The 22,850-nt window shown below is 41.3% G+C and overlaps 1 protein-coding gene across 5 annotated transcripts in view; it reads right to left on the minus strand.

Annotated features, from left to right (window-relative positions):
• Window positions 1–667: 667 nt before the first annotated feature.
• Window positions 668–22,850, minus strand: part of tjp2a (tight junction protein 2a (zona occludens 2)) — a 36,154-nt gene continuing 13,971 nt past the window's right edge. For 2 of the 5 annotated variants that reach the window (XM_051412457.1, XM_051412454.1), the window contains exons 3-26: window positions 17,863–17,916; window positions 13,894–14,018; window positions 12,829–12,931; window positions 11,864–12,656; window positions 11,625–11,728; window positions 11,065–11,218; window positions 9,640–9,751; window positions 9,049–9,191; window positions 8,848–8,932; window positions 8,557–8,707; window positions 8,131–8,239; window positions 7,454–7,673; window positions 6,923–7,110; window positions 6,711–6,806; window positions 6,485–6,564; window positions 6,192–6,402; window positions 5,941–6,041; window positions 5,566–5,790; window positions 4,626–4,730; window positions 4,109–4,312; window positions 3,871–3,885; window positions 3,581–3,658; window positions 2,755–2,840; window positions 668–2,619 (exon numbers count right to left, since the gene is read on the minus strand). In XM_051412457.1, coding sequence (XP_051268417.1) covers window positions 2,463–2,619; window positions 2,755–2,840; window positions 3,581–3,658; window positions 3,871–3,885; window positions 4,109–4,312; window positions 4,626–4,730; window positions 5,566–5,790; window positions 5,941–6,041; window positions 6,192–6,402; window positions 6,485–6,564; window positions 6,711–6,806; window positions 6,923–7,110; window positions 7,454–7,673; window positions 8,131–8,239; window positions 8,557–8,707; window positions 8,848–8,932; window positions 9,049–9,191; window positions 9,640–9,751; window positions 11,065–11,218; window positions 11,625–11,728; window positions 11,864–12,656; window positions 12,829–12,931; window positions 13,894–14,018; window positions 17,863–17,916 — 3,699 coding nt within the window. In that variant the 3' untranslated portion in view covers window positions 668–2,462. Of the gene's footprint in view, window positions 2,620–2,754; window positions 2,841–3,580; window positions 3,659–3,870; window positions 3,886–4,108; window positions 4,313–4,625; window positions 4,731–5,565; window positions 5,791–5,940; window positions 6,042–6,191; window positions 6,403–6,484; window positions 6,565–6,710; window positions 6,807–6,922; window positions 7,111–7,453; window positions 7,674–8,130; window positions 8,240–8,556; window positions 8,708–8,847; window positions 8,933–9,048; window positions 9,192–9,639; window positions 9,752–11,064; window positions 11,219–11,624; window positions 11,729–11,863; window positions 12,657–12,828; window positions 12,932–13,893; window positions 14,019–17,862; window positions 17,917–21,697; window positions 21,946–22,850 lie in introns of those variants that run through there. The other 3 variants (XM_051412456.1, XM_051412458.1, XM_051412455.1) reach the window with 3 other exon arrangements.

Genomic DNA, 22,850 nt, shown 5'->3' on the forward strand with positions numbered 1-22,850 from the left:
AACAGGATATGAACTGTAGGCAGTTGGCTGTTAACTCAGAAAATAAGTTAAGCTTCATTTCAAGAGCGACAACAAATTACTGCAGCGGTATGCACGCGATTAGCTTCCTCAAAGCTTTTCAGAATCTAAAAGAAGAAACCCTCTCTCATTTTACCGTCCACTTGAACTCAAGTGTTTGATGTAGTGCCATCAGAAGCTGCTGTCCCTTTTTAATAGCACGACTTCTGAAAGGACAGTGGCCTCACAAAATGTTTGATGTGTGATAATCAAAACCAACCACCACTAGCTGGGCCTGCAGCCTCCCCCCTCCCCCCTCCCCGCACTAATGCAGTGTTTTGATTTAAAAAAAAGGAAATAAGGTTGTATCAGAACAAACTGGCATATAACAACTCCACCGGAGCAATGCTTAACCACATCCAGCACAGGCAGGTGGACGTTAACCTGTAAAGAGAGCAGGCTGCTGGTGCTAGTGCCAGAATGTAGGAAGGGTTTCAACTTCTCTCTCAAGCTGACCCTGACTGCCTGCCTGAGAGCGTGCACCGCACTTCTGCCTTTAGAAGTGGTCGGGTGATGTCGTTTGAGGCATACTACGGCCTTTAATCCCTCCAAACTGCTCAAAGACAAAAAGGGGAGACTCACTTCCAAGAAGACACGCTGTAAAAAGAAACAATGTAAAAAAGCGAAATTTATTTATTGAATTTTAGTTTGTTTTTTTTTTTTACACGAAGGAGATCACAAACTAAAAAAAAGAAATCACAAACTAACATTTAAAAGAAACTGAACACGTTCCCGTGTACAAAGACTTGACAGAGCTCAGTGTATATTCAGTATAAAAACATAGAAGCAATAACAATGTGATTGTCTAAAGACAAACATACAGACTGTCAGAAACATCGAGTTTATGCTGCACTCCATCATCTGAGCGTCCCCTCCCATACATTTTAACAGTGAAATCTGTGACATCATTTGTCGGCTCCGTCTGTTCCAGCTGACTCAAATACACCTGCAGCCTCCCTCATTTATAGCAGTGCATTGTAGACAGGATGCATTGTAATCATGACTTCCATATGTTGTATTTTTAACCAATTAGTACGAGATACAGATGTTATAATCACTATACAGATGTTGCATTTATGAGATCCTTCTATCTCGTAATTACAGCGTAGCATCTCTATAATCTCTCTTTGGTATAGTTAATGTGTTTCTGTCCTGATTACTTCTACAACCTGTATGTGGTCAGCGTTCAGTGTATTGGTCACAATGTAGTGAAAATATCTATTTGAACTCTGTTTGGTCCGTTTCAGCAGGCGGTGTCAGTGTCAGGTTGTTTGGTCCATTTCAGAACCTCGTGCTGTCTCTGGATAGTTCTTTTTTTCCGTGCCAACATCAGACTTACAAGGCACTTTAAAATATGCAGCTTCCCAGAATGCACACATGTTACAGTGTAGTGTATATACAAATGTCCAATCAGGAACGTAGAGGTGTACAATAAGTCAGAGAAGACTTGGCAGGACAGTGATAAGAAACAAAGACTAACAGCTATTTGACATCAGAGCAGCTGAACCCATACTGACAGTTTGATCTTCACACTATTCTTGTATGAACGTGCCTGAAACAAGTTAGTTAACAACGCGCTGGGGTGGGGGTGGGGGGGGTTAGTGGCACACAAACCCACTCACTAATAGGACGTCAAACCAAACAGTCTAGATACTTATACAGTCTACAGTGATACATCTGTGGTTTGGTTGCAGCACGGTGTTAGTTAGCTTCAGAGGTAAGCGCCTATATTTCTGAAAAATATAAACTGCCTATCTTTAATAAACTCAAAAGGTCGTCTAACAACACTTACAGATGTTCTAAAGGTGTTTCCAGAACATACAAAGAGCCTGGATAAAAAAAACATTTCATCTGCTGCATGATAACAATTTCTATCCTAATTAAAACCAAGATAGCTGGTCATATTTACATGTTATAAGTTTAAAATCTATATGGTTGTTGTTAGAAGGGCCTGTGGATTCTGGAAATGCATTCAAAACGTGTACTTCTATAACCTGCTTTTCAAAATATTTATCTTTCAGGAATACATGCTTATCTCTGGGACTGCAGTGGCAGTCGACGAGAGCAGAACTGTGGCTAGGTGTTTAACAGGGAAAAATAAAAACCTCTTCAGAGACATAAAAAAGAATATATACACTGAAATATCAGGTCTGTGAAAAGGTACGTCACAAAAACCTGCCATATTTTGTTTAGGAGCCGCGTAGTGGTAAACGACAATATTGTGTGTCGCCTGCATCAATGTACAACGTGTACCGCAGTGAGACAACAGGACTCTGACTACCAGCAAAATTCTGAGAGTTTACATCAAGGTAAAGCTGCACCAGCTGTTACCAAGGCAACAAACGTTGTCTGTTCGTAGTGATGACGTGGGAGGAATCCAGCTCGTGACTTCCTGGTTTCCCAGCTTACAGTTCGGTGTCTTTGTATTTCTGAGCATTGTAGTACCCTTTCTTGGTCTGGTCAGCCAGCTGTCTGCGGTACTCGGCCTCGTCGTCCTCGTGCCCTCTGCTCTCCGAGTACGGTGGCCTGAAGGGAGTCTGCTGCTCGGGATTGGAGCTGGAACTGATCACACAGACAGACAGACAGACGATACAGCAGTTCAGCTTATTTCCCTTCATGAGACTGAAGCCATATAACCTGGAACATCTACAGAAACAGAAATTTGTATTGTGTTACAAAGGAGAGAGGTGCTCTCACCCAATTGGCTGGGGACGGTTGAGGTTGGGTTTTGGCAGTTTTATTGGGACGGCGTAGATGTCTGGATGCTTCTGGGCAATTTCCAACTGTGTAGAGAGCAGACCCAGATATGTCAGAACTAATACAAAATACAAAACATGACATCCTAACTCTACATGGATTGACTGATTTTTGTGTTTCAACTCCCAACCACTGGATGGATAGCAGTGTTAGAAAGGCAAACTGAGGACACTTAAAGCTACATTCACGCTGCAAGCCCTTAGCGCTCAATTCAGTCTTCACATTACTGGTTCAATGTGGCCCATATCAGAAGTTAGTGTGAACAGGTCATGGTCCTCAAGTGAATGAATTCTGATGACTGTTAGACGACTGATGAACTTAGACCTTTAGACCAAATATGAGAGAGACCAAACGTCTGTATCATACTACAACAACAACAACAACAACAACAACAACAACAACAACAACAACCAGTGGCAGATTAAACATGAGGGGGAAACAGAGGAGACAGCGTTCCTCATCAATCCGTTTGCTAACGTTAGCAGTGTTAGATGAGAAGGTAGACCAGCCACAGTTTTTAATTTACAAGCCAAATGATTGAATTACTGGCTGACCTCTACAGTGGGTGTGGGTGGGGGTTCATTCTGGACACTGTTGTTACATCAGATTTCTTTTTTTGAGAGTACTCAAACATGGAAATGACTTAAAGTGCCCATCGCTGCTACTAATCTCTACGGTCGACAGGAGCGATCGGGGCAGAGAACTGTGTTCGCTGCTTCAGGCCCTAATGACAATAACAATAATAACAACAATAACAGTTACTGACTCGAGCACTTTCGGCCTCTTGCAGCTCCAGCATCCTCTGAGCTCTGGCCAGGTGGTCCATCTTCTCAAAAGCTTTAATCTAGGAGGAAATAAATACATGTTCATTCAGAGTCCAGTTTTGATGATTAGTAGGTGCTGCACATCCACAAGGCATGATTCAAAGTGAGTGTGAAATGAAACCTTTGAGTGGGATAATTCCATTAAATGAAGACGGAGGAACACTATTATGATGGATGAGGAGTAATTATGGATTTATAAGGAGGGCAAGACAATGCAGACACATTCAGTTACCTGGTCACCCATTTGCTATTTCATATTAGAAGCAATGAAAGCAAAGGAGGAAGAAAGTGGAATAAAAGTTATTTAATAACTGATTCAAAGCTTCCGTCTTAAACATGAGGGAAAAAATGTCTTAATGCACGGTGAGCCAGAAACATTTCTTAAGGGGAAAAGTAAGATTTGATAGGTCAGAATAGAAACTACTTTGTTAGTCTAAAAATACAACAAACAAAGAAATAATGATACTAACCTTGCCCAGGAAGGATTTGTTTGCGGGGTCCTCCTCCCTCCCCGGGCTCAGCTCCTCCATTGGCTGGTTCAGACGGGCGACGTTGGGCTTCAGGGCCACGGGTGGGGGGAGCGGCTTGTTTCCGGCCGCAGCGTCACTGCTGATGGTGCTGCTGGAGTGTGAGTCAAAGCTCCGCGATGAGTCAGTCCGAGTCTGAGTCCGCACCTGTCACAGGAGAGGACTGTTCAGGATATTATAGGACGGTTACGGTGAGGTTGGTCTGCTTCAGCATTGTGTCCTTCAAATTAAAACGCCTGTTCAGACCTGTGAGCTGCTACCCATATAATAATACCTCTAATAATTTAACTCTGTGTGGAATTTATGTATATTGCAGTTTAAGTTCTTAAAGTCTGGAAAGAAAGAAAACGTAGTAATGGAACTAATATTAAATATAACTCCTCAGCGCAGGAAAGTGTAGGTAGAGGGATGTTATCATTTAAGAGTTTTTGGGGAAGGAGGAGGGGGTGGTGGATCTCACCTTTGGGGGTTCAGGGACAAAAGAAGGGGGAGGGCTGGGCTCTCTGTTCAGCACCTCTCTGCTCCCTGACCTCCTCATACGAGCACGGGGTTCAGGGTGAGACTTCTACACACACACACACACACACACACACACACACACACACACACACACACACACACACACACACACACACACACGGGTTGTAAGGGTCACATTATGCAAACACACAAACCTTAAAACTAGCAATGAATGAACGATGACGAGGATTTAAAGGTGTGTGTGTATATATATATATATATATATATTAAATATATATAAATATATATATATTTATATATATATATATATATATATTAAATATATATAAATATATATATATTTATATATATATATATTTATAAATATATATATATATATATATTAAATATAAATATATATATATATAAATATATATATATTTATATATATATATATATATTAAATATATATAAATATATATATATTTATATATATATATATTTATAAATATATATATATATATATTAAATATATATAAATATATATATATTTATATATATATATATTTATATATATTTAATATATATATATATACAAAATATATATAAATAATATATATATATATATATAAATATATATAAATATATATACAAAATATATATATATATAAAATATATATTTAATATATATATTTTATATATATATATATAAAATATATATTTAATATATATATTTTATATATATATATATTAAATATATATATTAAATATATATATATATATATATTAAATATATATATATATATATATATATATATTTAATATATATATATATATATATATTTAAAAAAAAAATATATATATATATATATATATATATGTATGTATGGTGTGTATAAACACTGCACAGTATTTCAGGCGGTATCAGCGGACACGCCCACCTCATCTGGCAGCACCGGCTCTGAGGATCGACTGATGGCCGACACCGGCTGGGGCTCGTCCAGTGTCTCGTCCAGCTCGTTGTCGGTGTAAGCCCCGCCCTCATCCGCCGTGTCTTCGTAGTCGCTGGTCAGACGGCTGTCCATGCTCAGGTAGTCTGCGCTCATCGCCGAGATGTAGGACATGCGGTCGTCGTGGAGATCCAGGTCCTCCTCTGAGCCGTCCAACTGGGGAGAGGAAGTGAGGATACGGAGTCAGCGCTGGATGTGTTCTCACTCACACGACTCGGTTTGAGTCACATACTTATCAGAGCAGAATCGTATTATCAACGCAGTCATCAGCAGCAGCGTGTCATTCACACAGATTATAGGACTCACCTTGCCCTCACACACCCACACAGCTCTGTCCTGCTGCTCCTGAATGGAATCCTTCACGCTGCCATACCACGCGTCATTGGCCGAGTTCAGGTCGATGGTCGCTAAACGTGCACGAAAACAAGAATGACCAGCAATGAGTAAATTTATCAGTGTGAATTTTAAAGGACCAGTGTGTAGGATTTAGTGGCATGTAGCGGTGAAGTTGCAGATTTTTACTAACTGAACACTGAACAACTGTAGCAGAAACCCACCAGTGAAAAGGTGTGAGCAGGTCTTCCTCAGCTTGACGGCCTGCTCATACAGTTTGCGAGCGCTGCGGCTGGATCCGTTCATGAGGCGGTTCCTCATAGTCTTGACTCCTTGCTTGCTGTCTGGGTTCAGGAAGATGACGATGGGATACCACTGGGTGTAGTTCAGAGTGTCCACAGCTTTGGGAGTCACATCCAACAGAGCGTGACGGTCCTGAGGGAACCGGGGAGTGGTTGAGTGTCAGATGATGTAACAGTATTTTTATGAAGCTGCATGTTTTGCTGGTATACCTTACCTGCTCAATGATTTGTCTGATGGTGTTTAGTCTCACCACTCCAGAGGATTTCTCACTTCCTGCATCCTTGGGCTCCGTTTCTGAGGGAAGTGAAATTATTCACAATGCAGGATGAGGCACATGAGCATCTGTCAGCCTAAAATACTGATTAATATTCACTATGTTCACTATACATTATACAACACTGTGAAACAGAGTGTGCTCCAGTACAATTTAAAGCACTTACTGGCGATGACAAACTCGTTTGGCATGTCATTGGCCAGTTTTTCATTCACTGCGTCGGAGATGGGCCCAAATATCACCACAGGTCTCCTGAAACCAGCTGAAAGAAATAATAAATAGGACACAAGTTCATTCACAAGTAAACAGAGAAACATGGAATACATCAAGAATACATAGGATTTCACAAGTGGCCAGTTGTTAACTTTTTTGGGGTACCTTCACGTAAGACCACTCTCTCGTAGGCGGGGAACCGTGTGGTGACTGGAGTCGCGGTCAGGTCCTCTCGGCTCTTGCGTAAGTCCTTCTTCTTTGCCGCCCTTTGACCTCTCAGCCTCCAGAAGTCTCCTCTGTCGTTGCCCGACGCTGCCCGAGCGGCATTCTGCACATTGGCCATTTGCTCTGCTCTGTGAGACAAAAATGTCAAAAAGCTTAAGTCAACATCATCATAATAACATATTATTTTAATTTTTCTAAAAGTGTTTATTTTCCACACTATGTGGTCTGGAAGGACTCTTGATGAAGCAGAGCTTTTGAATGCTAGACTGTAGAGCTGATCAGAGGATTCAGTTGTTGCCAGCTGCTCCAAAGCCAGTGAGTGATTATAGCAATCAATTTAACAAATACTTAAAGCTAGAGTAGGCAATTCGAGCAACAGAGAGAGACCAGAAGGTTTTGCATTGTGTATGTTCAAGTTATCTATTGCAGCTTTAATCCTACATACATAAGCACCAAGAACCCTGCACACACCTGCTCTTGTTGGGGATGATTCCTTTCTCCAGCAGCTGATTGTCTTTGCCAGAGCGAATTGCCAGCCAGTTGCCCAGTTTGCCATCATAAAGCGTGTCTGTCACTTTGAAGATCTCTCCTCTGGTGAAAGGAAGGCTCTGAGGAGCCTCCTTCTCATACTCAAAGTGGGTCCTGATGAAGAAAGAGTCGCCTCGGCCAGATGCTAAAATGTCCTTGTACACTGAAATGGAAAACACATGAAAAACCAAAAACAGTAAGTCTGGGCCAATTCACTCACTGAGTGTCAAAAAGCCTAATACTTCTACTAAAGATCACAAACTAAACTAAACTAGAACTGAAATAAATAACTCAACCTCACATTATTGTAAAGTCAATTCGGTGTACCACAGGGCAAAATTCTGGGTCTACTACTATTCTCTATCTGCATGGTTTATCTTTATTTATCCAAAAATATAGCATACATATTTATTGCTATACACCAAACTTCAGTGTAATCAGTGTAGTTAAGTGAATATTGTGATACATATTGATTGTATACCTTTATCTGGGTTGGCACTGAATTCTTTGCAGCCTTTTGTTAAGTTAATTATAGGCATGAGAAGTTTGGCTGTATTTGGCACTGTATTTATCTTTCCTTTTTAACCATCTTAGCATCCTTTGTCTATACAGTACAGTACCTTCAGGTTTGCTTTGAGCAAGAATGGTTATATCTTCTCCTTTGGGAACCTCCAGGAGGTAGAGGACAGCATCCTCACGCACCATGCCTCTGAAATCCATGTTGTTGACCTGAAACAGACAAAACACACATGAAATACAATTAGAATGAGTATAGTATAGAACAGACTTAAATACACCATGAGTAGCAGATCAAATAGGAGATTTTTTTACACAAAGTAATAAAACACCAGAACACTGGCAAAAGGCTGATTATTTCTTGATTTACTTGAGTTTTTCCTTTCTCTTTTATTTTATTTTTGTTGTTTACAACAGTGTTCAATAGATGGTACCTTCACCGGAGTCACAGTCTAATGGGGGTCTCCTGCTTTTGAGTCATCTGAATGTTGTATCTGCAGGTATTTAATGTGGAATAAAAGAAATCTAACCTTCACGATCTGATCTCCTGTTTGGAGACCCTCCTGCTCGGCCGCACTGTCCTCCTGAACACCAGCGATGAAGATGCCTACATCATTTCCCCCTGCCAGCCTCAGACCCACGCTGTCACCTTTCTGGAAACGCACCATCACTGTGTTCGGCCTGGACGATGAAAGCAAGGTTTCATTATACAGAGTCGCAAAAAGCAAGGAAAAACCTTATATGCAGAAAGAATGAAATTCATATGCAATTTATAGGTCTCTGGCTTCAGAACCCCAAATAAATATTTGTGATATACTGACCCGTATATTTCCTGGTCCTCTATGCTTGGCTTTAGCGGCACCTTGGGAGGTGCATGAACCTTTGGGGCTACAGTGAATGCTGGCACTGCAGAAACAGAAAATAAACGTACATATTTTCAAGTTGCAGCATTGACATTTACACGGACTCAAAACTGGCTCAAGATCAGAGCTTCGTATGGTCAGAGGGAGACGCATGTTTACCTGGTGGTGTTTCTGCTCGCGTGTCCTCCCTCTCTGCCTGTAAAGGGGGCGTGTCTTCAACAGCTCTGTCAGGAGCTCTGTCAGGAGCTCTGAATGGCGTTGGCATGGCGCCCATTTTTGCCAGCCTGTTGGGTGGGTCCTCCCTGGTGAAATCACAAATTAAATTAAAATGTGTCTAATCTCTAATAGGACATTATGGTGACTACAAAACCTGAGTTCAGCTGTGGCCCTTTGTTGCATGAACCCCACAAACCCAAGCCCCAATAGTTCCTGACTGGATACTGTCAAGATAAAAGTAAAACGGCTGACAACAAATGAATATACAGAGAAGTCTAACACGAGTACTTCGTCGATGCAGAGAAATTCCTCCTCATTGATTTAATGTGATGGACTGATTCATCTTCATGAGGCATAAATCAACATAATCCTGTCATATCCTGATTTTGTGCTGTATTGAACACACTTAATAAACTGGGGACATCTTAGTGAAGCTGGACTCTTTGTAGCTTTCTGTAGCTCCTGGACATAACAAAACTCTGTAGATGGGGGAAATAGTTCATTCCTGTGGCTCAAGATTCAATGACATCGTACCTGGGTTTATCTCTAAGCCTCTCATTGGAGGAGTGGGAGGAGAGGTCGGAGTGGTGGCCCCGCCTGTCATCCTGCGGAGAGTAGGAGCGGTATGACTCGATCTCAGAGATATCTGCAACACAACAAGAACAAACAGGTTGAACAATTTAACCTTTCTGAACCAACTTGAGAGTGTGGAGGTCTCTGATATTATCTTCAGAGAATAAAGAATAAAAACATGTCTGGAGGAGTAAAAATGTTGAATTTCTCCTTGATGCGGCTGTATCTTTTAAATTACATAACAATTACAATTCAAATGGCCCACAGGTCACGGATGCAGAAAAGGGCACAAACACACAAAGTTACGACACAAATGAAGGTCACATCACTACACAAAGTGGTGTATGCCCAGTAATTATATTTGTTACCAGCTTCAAGGATCCTGATGAAGAGAGAAGTGAATTTATCTTTGATGTTGAAAAAAAGAGGCTCGATTCGCCATGCATTTCAACATCGCAGCAGTGATGAAGCATAGCAATACCACTAAAAAGCTAAATGAAGTAGATGCACTTGATTTGAACCTGACAGCTAAAAATACACACACACACACACACACAATCAGTCCCTATTGTTCTCAGAGACCTTACAGAGGGGGATGCTGAACGGCAGAAACCAGAGGGCTGCTGCGGTGCAAACCTTAACATAATGAAATTCTGTCATATCCAATAGTAGGATTATGATGGGGGGATTAGATCACCCTGCCTGAGGCGAGTGAACACTTTCACACATGCAGACACATATTCTCTCACACACAAACACACACACACAAGCACACACAAACACAAGCACACACAAACACACACACACACACACACACACAAGCACACACACACACACACACACACACACACACACACACACACACACACACACACACACACACACACACACACAATGTCCCAAAACCAGACAAAGTGGGTCACAAGTCTTCCGGCTTTTCCACCCCTCCCTCCAAACATTTGGTCAGTGAACAATCCACTCACACCACTTATCTAAATTGGTTTTGACCAATCACTGCACGCCATCTGGTCATGTGACATTAAAAACAGGTATAAAGGAGTGAGTAATCATTGCTGGAGGAATAGTGATGATAGGTTGGTGAATCTCTCGTTAGCTCATAGTTTGTATGAGTTTTGTAAAATATTTGAACACATTAAATATCCAAATAATACTAAATACTGATGAGTGAGTAAAAACTTTTATTTTATGAAGGGAAAACAGGTTCTTGATGGACAATTACAACAACAACAACAGCAACAATGTTTCCACAGTCCATTCATATGAAGTTCATAGCAGTGGGTTTATATATGATGATGGCGGCCACTCGCTAGGTTTGCCTTTACGCTGGATAGGACCTGCTGCTTTTCAGTTTCGAGTATCTCTCACCATCGAGCTCTGAGTCGCTGTCGACCATCGGGGGCACTCGGATCAGCACCTGCCGCTTGTCTCTCTGCACCACCAGCTGCAGCTTCCCGCGAGACTTCTCAATCAGCTTCCCTGCGTCGCTCAGAGACAGGTTTTCTGTCACAGTGCCGTTAATCTGACGGACAGAGAGAGAAAGGAGATTAGGAGACAGTCAGATGCAGATCACTGAGCAAAGAAACAATGCAACAGTATGAGCCCTGTGCAGTTCTTCAGACAGTAGTCGTTATGGAGAGAGTGAGAGTAATAACATTCTGTGAGCAGTTTGATGTTTTCATAAAATAAAAGACAGAAATCTCTCCTTCTTTTGATTCATTCTTCAAATAAGTTACACAGCGTCCTAAATGACCAATGTCCTGAATGTTCAGACGAAACAAGCCCCCTGAAAACATCCCTTTGGCCTCTGGAAACTTGTTCTGAGTACTTTTTTTTTTTTTACCATTTTTGACATTTAATAACGAAAATAATATTCTGACATGAAGCTTGTTAATGATCAGCACTGCGAGTAAGCACCTTAACCCTACCTTTAATATAATGTCCCCTTCCTGCAAGTTCCCATCTCTGCCGGCAAGTCCTGTGTTGGTCATCTCTTTGATGAAGAGCTGACTGCCCAGACGAAGGCCATACTCTGGAATAGATGGTAAAAAAGAATCATCATGTTATAACATGTTACTAGTCATGTTTCAAAAAGTACAAAGTTCCTATTTTGTTTGTCTAAATGGAGTCTGACCATCTGACAGTCTGACAGCAGTAATTTTCTTACCTTCATTGGGCCGGTTCTTCAGCAGCAGCACATTCAGAGGTTTCTCCAGTGGCTCCAGATCTCGGGCTGGGCGGGGCAGAGGGATGGGCATGGCGGCGGGTGATGGCGAGCGCTCTAGACGGTCTCTGCTCCCACTCCGCTTCAGCGGCTCCTCGTACTTCCTCGGGTCACTGGGGACATGCTCACGTCCTCGTTCGAAGCTGTGGTCCCGACCGGGGCCCCGAGCTGGGCTGTGGCTGTCACGTCTGCGGCGCAGGTCTGGGCTGTCGGTGCGGTCCAGGGTTCGCTCGCTGCGGTAGCGTCTGTCTGGGCTGTGGTCCCGATCGAGGGCACGCTCGCTGCGGTAGCGCCGATCGGGACTGTGATCTCGGTCTAATGTGCGCTCGCTGCGGTACCTCCTGTCCGGGCTATAGTCGCGGGCAAGCAAGTGGTCACTCCTGTAGGGGCGCTCCGGGCTGCGTTCTCTGTCCAAAGTGCGACCTCTGCTGCCGTCTCTCCTGTACTGCCGGTCGGGGCTCAGTTCTCTCTCCGCACTCCTGCCGCGTTCCCGCCGGTCATAGTCCCTGTCATAGTCACGCTCACGTGTTTGGTAGCCAGAATCCATGTAGCCTCCCCCGCCTCGCTCCCTCTCCAGGCTGTGATCCCGCCCGCCACCACTCCGGCCGCTGTACACACTGCGACCGTCCTGCTCGTAGTTGTAATCGTCATTGTAGTCGTTGTTGAAGACTCTGTCGTCAGGTGACGGGGGACGGTTCAGCATATTGACTGGAACCTTCCTGGGCCTCTTGACTGTCTGTTGATAAACAGACACAAAGAATGTTTGAATACAAAAAAAAAAGGTCAGAGGTCACTTTAACAATTATCCCATCATAATCACAGTATGCAACTTAAATGAACACTTCATTATTTTAATAAGTAACAAAACAAGAATAAGGCTCTAACAGTAGACCAAAAGCTTTACTCACAACTTTTGCTACTTTGCCACACTTCCTGAGGGTCTGGACAGCGAAGGAGTGGATGGCCCCCTCCATGGGGATGGCGTTCACCTGCACCACACGGTCATTCTCACTAAACACAAACACACATTGTGAACTAAGTTAGTTATATTGTTCTTTTTATAATGGTTTTAATATCAGGGATTTTCATTGCACAGAAGTACAATGACAACGATTTCTTTAATCTAGTTATTTTAGGTTTTCTAAGTTCCAAAAATAAAGACATTACTTTAATACATGACCATGTATGTTCATATGGACCTGAAATGACAGCTGGAACACTAATGGCTTTGTCTCCATTCAGACGTTTGTTCGGAGCCTTTCCCAATGAGGCATATACTGTAACTGCTGCAAGTAGGGAATTAAATCCCTTGAGTCATAATGATAAGCTGGACAGCTTTGTGGTTTTTAATCACAAAAAATAATCAAAGTATATATAGGGAACTTTACTATTCCAGTACAAATCCGTTTTCAGTTGTCACATAAAAGTTAATAAAAATGTAATGCTGATTGATTGATTAAATGAGCCATGGGTTTGTTTTGGAGAACTTTTCCAAAAGGGGTTAGTGTGGATGATATGGATAACTGCTGCTATCATGGATATGTCATTTTATATTGTGTAGCACTGTAAAATAGTAAATTCTGGAAGACTATGTATAAGTCCTGTAAATTCAATACCAAACAAATAAATGTTCTGTAATATTCCACAAAACAAATATAAAATGCCCCCGCTAAACATTTGTATTGCCCATCACGGCCTAATACATACAAGGATATTAAAGGGTTCGCTCCCTCAGTATAAACGGAGTAGCAAAATCTCTACGAGGGGTCATGGTTAAGTAATTCTACTTTTGAATTGGATGGGATGCACCGATACCGAGCTCATGTACTCTGATACCTCACCCCATACCACTTTACAGCAGTGTGATCCTACGTACGATCTCTGTACTAACTGAATGACAGTCGTTACAGTAGGTTTGTCTGTGTAGTCGAGTTTAACTGATTACTAATATTATAACCAAGAAGAGTACGCACAACAACAAGCCATCAGCAGGTCCTCCCTGCAGGACGTCGGACACCACAATGGACGTCTCTCCACTTTCCTCGTTTGGGTTGTCCCGCCCCCCTGACACTGCGATGCCAAAGCCCATCTTTGGATCCTGAAAAAAAAAAAAAAGAAGGAAAAAAGAAAACATGTAAATCATTGTGAGAGAGAGAGAGCGAGAGAGAGAGAGAGAGAGAGAGAGAGAGAGAGAGAGAGAGAGAGAGAGAGAGAGAGAGAGAGAGCGAGAGAGAGTCTGTAATCCCTGTATTATCATGGCTGTATGTGTATTGTACGATTAAAAGGATTCTGACTGATTGTGATTACAGTTGTGCATACTGGAGTCATGTATGGCTGTGCAGCAGTTCACCGCCTACATGTCTATCTTCTGTAGCTTTGTGTGTGTGATTAACAACGATGCTAATCCTAGTGTGTATGAACATGGGTGTCTGTAAATTAAAAATCACTTCCTGGAAATGCAGTGTGCAGTGTATGCCAACGCGCACAAACAACTCTGTTTTTAAAAGGCTCCTCGCTTCTCTGGAAAGATGATTCGGCTTTGAATGATTCTACCTGCCACTGCTCCAGTTTGCCCAGATGAGATTAGGTCAGAGATTTGATGACCCTGTCTCATTATCCCCTCCCTTCCATCTGTACTTAAAAAAAAAGCCCCATACAATTCACCACTCTCCTCTGTGTCTAGCAGATGGCCGTGGAGGCAGAGGGAGGGAGAAAGTGCGAGCAGAGGAAAAAAAAACAGAGGTAAACATGAAGGAACACAAGAGACATGAAGACAGAAGACATCTTTGGTTCTGATATAATAATCTCAAAAATTAATGACATACTATAAAATATTACAATCAAATAATCAAATAATTATTATATAGCTGGAAAGCACTCCTTAGCCAATAAAATACAGACATGTCGTTTTTCAACGGAGATAAAACCACCACGCTGTTATAAAGGGGATTTAAATCACAGCAAATGAAAGCCAAAGGAGCGTGCTGCTGTGTTATTGTTTGCAGCAGTAGTTGAGGCAAGAGATGATGGGATTTAATGGGGTGTAATGGTTGCAAATGTGTGCGTGTGTACGGGGATAGCTGTGGTGCTATTTAATAAAGCCGGTGAGATAGCGGCTCTCACCCACTGCCACTTCCTGTTACTGTACATGATTGTTCAAGGACAACATTTACTGCAATTTTTGAAGATCTCTGATACCGTACTACAAGTAAACATGGCAATGTTTTGTGATTCCTGGTTATTTTTTTTTATTGCTGCTGAATGTCAGATTGATTATGTTTAATAAAAACAGCAGTGTGTCTTTAAAGTTGGATGATAGCAGATAGTGTCAGATCTGACCTGTCAGGCATGTTCAAAGTGTCATCAAGTAAAAGCAACAAAGTGTCTCATTTTTTCTCCTCCAGATGCCTCCACACTTTACCTATACTTTCCAAAACCTACTTTACTTTGCCAAAAACAGAGTTAAAAATATTTTATCATATCAAGTCTTAACCTTGTGAGGCAGCTGGACTCACGGGATCACCAAATCAAGCAAGAACCCATCTAGCCATTTTTCAAAATACACGATTGTGTCCAAACACAGTGTCATAGAGGCACTTCTGGCAGCTACAATATGAGCTATGGGTGTGGTCTAATGCTCAAAAACAACAATGGCCACGGCTAAAGACGCTAGCGTAGATACTGCTAGCATCAGTTCTACCAGAACTGGAGAGTATTTCTTCATTGAAAGAAGAGCAAAGAACAGCACTGAAGGTTTTTATTGATGGAAAAGAAGTTTTCTTGGCTTCGGTAAGAGTTTGACTACGTTATATTGATCTGATTGGTTCATCCAATCACCTGCCCAGTATTTTTTTTAAAGTCCCTTTGCCCTGGTTTGTTACACAGACCCATATTGCACAGTTGGGTTGCTAAAGTCTCACTTTGTCATTTAAATTGTGAAATCCAAAACAATGGCAGGCTTCAAACTGTACCTCTCAAACATCTGGCTCTGTGTTTATATCCTCCATGTTTGTTTTTACTATGCATTTATTAATCTAAATGTATGTTTATTTTGGACATAGTTAAACTGATTTACATTCAAACAGAAAACAACTTGTGTGTGTCATGTGCCTGTTGCTGTAGCACTATATTTTCTTGTTTTTTGTAATGTTTAGTCTTGTCTGTAATTGTAAAGTTAAAATATATATTCCTATACGTTTCCTCTATAATATTTAGCAAAAAAAATAATTGCCACTTGACTGAATGTGGCACATTTCCTGATGAATATTAGTTTATGTAATAAACATTATTCTGAATGTTGAGTTTTAAGCTCTCTTCCACTTTATGAGAGGTGTTCTGAGGGACAGAGGCAGCAGTAGAAGCAACATTGTTTAAAATGCCACTCCGTTAACAAATGGTAGAAAAGAGTAAAAAGTGGACGTACAAAGCAGAGTGTGACAGCTGGCTGTGGAGGGGTGGAGAGTGTGGGGTCACAAGCCTGCAGCAGAGGACCTTTTTTGCACTAAATCTGCTTTTCTGGCTTCAGTGAACCTCAGCACGAGACAATGAGCTCATCGTGATTACCTAAGCTCAACTGGTTTGCTCTGCTCACATAGTTGTACACGTGTTTAACTTTAACAACTGTGTAGGCCCAGGTTCAATAGGCTGGTGGCGAGACGTCCACATTTAACAAAGTATTAAAGAAGAGAATCAAGTAGATGTATGTTACTAGTTATCATTTCTACTCATCAACTAGAATGTGTTAGTAGAGTGTTGAAAGGGTTGTACTGAGAGCTGACACCAGGGTGCAGAATGAACGCTTTGGTCGGCCAGCAAATGGCAAGTAAATATTCAAATCTTACCAGCTCAACAGATTACCTTTTTATTTGGCTGGTGAGTGAAGCAAATGTACCAACCACTTGTATATTTTACCAGCATTTGGCCCTGGCTGGCCCTGAGTGTCTGGTTAGACTCATAATCTTGTTTACTTATTTGATCAAATAGTTCTTAGAGAGAGAGATAGATAGATACTTTATTTATCCCGAGGGAAATTACAGTTTGTAATCCAAACTTTTAGTTTACAGTTTAGACTGTATGTCATTTAGGTAAAAATCTTGTATCGCTGCTTATGTTCAGATAACACATAACAGTATTTGAGAACTTTGGCTTCATCCAAATACCCCCTGCAGAGTCTCACCCCCAACTGTGTAGAATTTGTCACACTAAAATGTATCTATAATTGACTCGGGGGCAACACAATGAGCTGTAAACACAGCACACTACCACCTTACAAAGTTTATATGGCAAACTTTTTCATCCTTCAAAAGCTGAAAAAAGGTTCACACCACACACATTTTTTAGCAGTCATTAACAATGAAAGAGGAACCAAAACTACTATAAACTATAAATAAGGAACTAAGTTGAATTTTAGGCAAATAAAGGTCAGCATAATAGCATCAGCAAATTGCAGTCATTGCAGTGACTCTGTGCCCCACAGATTGAGTATCACTGCACTGAGCAAACATGGAGCAACATTAGCATTTATTTTGTTTGTGTCTACCTTGGAATGTAAATCTGACAGCGAGATTCACTCTCTACCAACCAAGGGAAATATGAGGGTCCGCTACATGCTCCACTATATCCACCATTATACATTTTACCATACAGGGAGGTTCCGGAGCTCACCTTAAAAGCCTAGTTAATCATAATTCCAATTAATTAAAAGAATCCATTTTCATGGTTGTCTACATTCACGCTGGCTCTCATTCAGCAGACAGGGCAATGTCTGTCACATCTGCCCATACTCTCTGCTCTCTTAACTATTAGCTGACTGCAATGTGTCAAACTAATCATTTAAAAGCCCTCCCTGTGCAGCACTGGGTAGAACAGCCTGGGTTTCTGGCTGAAATGGAAATACTGTAAATGAGATGAGGTCTGGTGTGTTTCGGTGCAGATGGACTCACCCTCTGCAGGGTCACGGTGTACTGCTCCCACACGGTCTCCTCCATGACCGGGTTCTGTGGAGAGAAAGGAAAGATTACCATGGCTAGTTTCATTTCACCGAACAGATTAATAATGTATTACGTGATGTAACGACAAAGCCAGTTCATTAGCTGTCCTTACACAAGCGGGAGAACAATGACAGGCCTCTGCCCGGCCGTTTGCAACAAGTTAGACACTTCTGGCTCAGGTCGATTAAATATGGATGAGAACACTTGAACATCAGTTAGCTTTCTTTAACAAGCACTTAAAAATAATTCGGGATGAGAGCACTTCCTCTGACAGACTGTTCCATGAAACCACAACAGGTCACATAAAACCAGATACAAAGATACACAACCACTCAACTTCTAGTCTAGAGATGCAACTAACTATTACTATTTAATCTTTTTTATTGTCGAGACTAACAAGAAACACTCCAAACTTAAACTTGATTTTATTGTTCGACCCCAAAAAGGGAATAAATCCAGTTAAACAGAAGAAAACAACTAAAGTTTTGCATTTGGGAAAAAGAAACTATCATTTCTTTAACTTCACATATTGCTTATCATTAGTTTCATGTTAAGTGTCTGATCAATAATCCAATCAACCCTAATACAGTACAAACTAACCTGGGTGAAAATATTCCACCAGTTAAGACCAAGTGAAAGTTACACAGATCATACCTCAGCAAACGGAGCATTGAGTCAGTTTTGATTTTGAATACTAACATCAGCCCTTACACTTTGAAAGTACCACAATTCATTTTTATCCTAAATGATCTTTTAATAACAGTTGATGCCACTTTTCTGCAATTCTGGATCCCTCATTTCAGAACCAAACTCAACTCAACCCATTTCTGAACTGCCCAAGTCATTAAAAAAAAAAAAAAAATAAGCACACTCAGATCTATTACAGAACCAGTCAGGTCCAGCCGCCTGCCACACATCTGATTAAATTCGAGCCATGGTAGCAGAATCGAACTCACAAGTCCCTGAAGGATACGTATGGTCTTGACTGCATGGGCCCATTTCCTGTGCAGGCTGAGGACGGTCTTCATCGTTGGCGCTCTCCGTCTCTTCCTATCTGCGTCTCTCCCTGTTCACCGCCAGCGGTGCTCTGGCAGACTGATGTGCGCCACAGCCTCCTCCATGGTCACAGCTGCACAACCACCAGCAGCTCTCTTCCTGCATCTGCCCGCCTGCCTGCCTTTGACGTAAGAGGGATTCTGCTGGCCTACATTCAGCACAAATCCCACCGTCTGCAGACAGTGTAAACATAGAGACGCACCAACTCCTGCACAGGCACGCGCTGATCAAACGGCCGAGTGCTCATCCATAAACACAACAACAAATAGCACCACACATTTTGGGTTTGACGTCTGCTCACACCTCAGATACATCAGACACTTATCAAAAGTTTGAGAGACGATTCACACACCAGCAAAGACAAACTGGCACTAAATGTGTGCAGAGTGCAGACTGGAGTTAGTGGCAGCACAATGGTTGGGATTTTAAGTTGTTTGTGGGGTTTTTGGTAATAAAAGGGGAAAGTGAAATCTGTGCGCCGCTGACACCTCATGCGCAGGCTTAGTGAAACGGGGGCACTACACGAGCTGGCAGCACACCCATCATAACCCACTTTTTTGATCTTCTGGCCTACAAGAGGAAACCAGATGACCAACAGCAGCAGTGAGCCGACAGGACCGTGTGAATCAAAACAGGACAAACGCAGCATCTCTATACGCCACAGAGAAAAGAACATAAGAGAGGATATTTGTTTTGGCACTGCCATTTGAAATGTCCATCTGGTCAGGGTTGTGTCTGAAGATTGAGGCAGATGGAATCTATGTTGAACAGTATTGAGTTTCAAATTAAGACTTCTTCTACAACTACCTATGTGGCATTTCTTTGCACCACAAAAGGGAAATTGGAGTGCAGCAGAAGAGAACAGATGAAAGTCAGATAAACGACTTAGAAGCAGCCAATGAAAGTGCCTGGAGCAAGGCCAAACCAGTTTTAATAAGACCGTCTTCTTGTACTGTGCGATACGATTGTGATGGCTGCTCGCAGGCAAGCCTGCTGGATAAGTCGTAGCCTCCTGAGTGTCAGCTATTACATAACAAAACACAAACACATTTCCACTAATGAGGAGGGAGGTTGAAATACTGGGTCATCCTAACAGGACGTGACTTAGAAACAAATTATTTAAAGAAGGAGTCGGCTCTCTTCAGAAAACAGAAATACAGAATGTGTGGGTGGATCTTAGTTATGTAGAGTCTCTATAGGCGACATTCAAATTCAAACATTATACAAAATGACAGGGTTTTTTGTTTGCTTCTTCTCTGGTTGTGTTAGTAGCTCTTACAGTTAGAATTAGGAGGATTTTGAGATGAGACCACAACACAAATGTATTTTCACATCAATTTCTCTTTTGCTATAAGTCCCACACATTTTCATAAAACAATATCAAAAAACCATGTAAGCCAAATAGGGTGTTTGAGTCTTAGTACTCAGTATAGCTGCAAATTAAATGTTTATTCATATTATCTTAAAATGATTATTGTCATTTAATCTGCTGATTCCTTTCTTGATTCATCAATTGTTTAGTTTTTAAAATGTCAAAATGTGTCCAAAGTAATGTCATATAACATAATAAGTAATGAAAAATATTCAGTTTACAATAATGTTAAAACTTAAAGAAAATCCTCACATAGAAAAGGCTGGAAGCAGAGAACGTTTCATATTTTTGCTTGAAAATGAGTCAAATGAATAATTAATAACGATCAAATCCAATTGTTCTAGCTCAGGTTTCAAGTAAGGCTTACATTTTTAAATACTAGTTTCAGTCCCAATGTCAAGGCAGCTGGAAATTTAATGAAGAAAAACGAAAAATGTTTTGTGAAATTGTGTTGAAATTTGACTGCATTGTATAAGATGCTTAAATCGCCATAGCCTTTCTCAAAAGGTAAACATTGCTCACTTTATGAATTCCTCCTGAATATTTGAGAGTGTGCCAACCTCAATACTCAGAGGATACTTTTAGCTGTGCAACTACAGATCTCTGGTTGAAGCCAGATGTAACATATGCAACTTTCTGAGGGAAGTTATTTATAATACATTCAATGTTTGCTTTAAACTCAAACCACCCAGCAGTCCTTCATTAGGCAGTGTGACCTTACATATAGTGTCAATGAGTCTGACATGTTTCTGTGTGCGGCTCATACACAGAAAGGTTGAACAAGTCTGCCCCCTGCTGGTGGCACAGCAGCGTTACACCGGGAGGCCCAAGAAAGAACAACACACCAGTACATAAATAACGTCAAAAACAAAGCCATTACAATAGCTTTGGACATTTGTATCCTTTAGTTTGTAAAGTACTACGAGTCACACCACCGTTAACAGTTCCTCCTTTAAAAAGTGGGTCATTAAAAACTAAATAAAATTAAACAAAAGTGTTGCTTTGACCACCAAAGGACAGACATACCGCTGAGCGCACTGTTTATAAGACCAGGCGATCAAACACGAGACAAGTCGATATATCAATACGAGTTATAGATTGAGAACAACGTTTAAAACTGATCAGTTAACACTGGACGTGTTTCTACTAACGTTAAGTAAAGTAGTGTTACTGAGAGTAGCCGATACCACAGCAGGTGCAGCAGGATGCAACAGGCTTTAACTGGGACTCATGGAAACGCCTCAATCTACTTCTCCCCTAAAATATAACCTCATACACAACACTGAAACAGCAGTGCATCAGTGCTATTATCTGTCGGCTGTTTAGGAATACTTTGAATGTATTTATGGGAGTACTTACGGTGAAATACTGAGTTGCATATCTGTTCAGAGAGAGCAGCCCCCCTCCGTTTACTGGCATCACGCACTTTGAACTGTCCGGGACTAAAGATTACAACTAAATACTTAGATAGATGTTCCTGGTCGGATGCAGGAGTTTAAAGTAACGTTTTACAGCGTAGCAACTGTTAAAGTCTCCTTTACTTTACTTTAAATATCGCACTTTGCTTGCAAAAAATAGTAAGACTAAACATTCAGGGCAAAAATTAGCGCCGACTCCTAGCTTGGTTCAGGTTATACCAAAAGTGAGCGGGGGTGGGGGTCAATTTAAAAGTAACTGTGATGGATAACATAAAAAAAAAGCAACAAGTTATGACCTAAACCTCGTTCAACTCTATTATTTGGTTATCAGTAAGAACAGATTGGTGATAACATTATCAGTACATGTACGGAGGCGGCTTGCACCTGTTACACCGCTGAGATGGATCCGTCCAAAATCCCCATTGATTTTTAGGGAGCCTGCTGTGAGGCTCCCAGACAGACAGCACAAAAACACATTCAGTACTACACTCTGCAGAGTTTAACTCACTCACAGAGACATGCCATTTAAAAACAACATCTGAGCAGACAGAGGGCTTTCTTTTTTAAATGTCTGTCTAAGTGTATAAAACAAATTTATATCGACATACTTAACAGCAACTGCCTTAGTTTAGTGTGTATAAAATATTAACAGCCCTTCAAACTAAAGATAGCATCCCAAAAAAGTATGAAACCCAATATAGTCCTAAGATACCTCTACCACCAATACTTTTGACAGGGCAGAATATATTTGTTATTAATCTTTTTCTCTTAGTTCCCCACCTCTGCAGCCATTGCAGCGGTTCATCCAAAATATGCTGGGTGAGGTTAAAGTCAAGGCTCCTGCAGACGCAACCACCAAACTGGGAGGTGTACTTGTTGATGGACATGCCTTTGTGCATAGCAACATTGTCATGTTAAAATGGGAAAGGACCTTCAACAAAATGCTGCAACAAAGCAACAGGCACACTATTGTCTAAATTATCATTGAACTAAACCTTAACATTTACTTTGACTGGACCCGAGGGCCCCAAACAACGGAGAACAGACCCAGAGCAAAAGAACACCAATGTAGGTATGTGGTTTAGCCATATAGA

Source organism: Dicentrarchus labrax, unplaced genomic scaffold, assembly GCF_905237075.1.
Source record: "Dicentrarchus labrax unplaced genomic scaffold, dlabrax2021, whole genome shotgun sequence".
Lineage (NCBI taxonomy): Eukaryota > Metazoa > Chordata > Actinopteri > Moronidae > Dicentrarchus > Dicentrarchus labrax.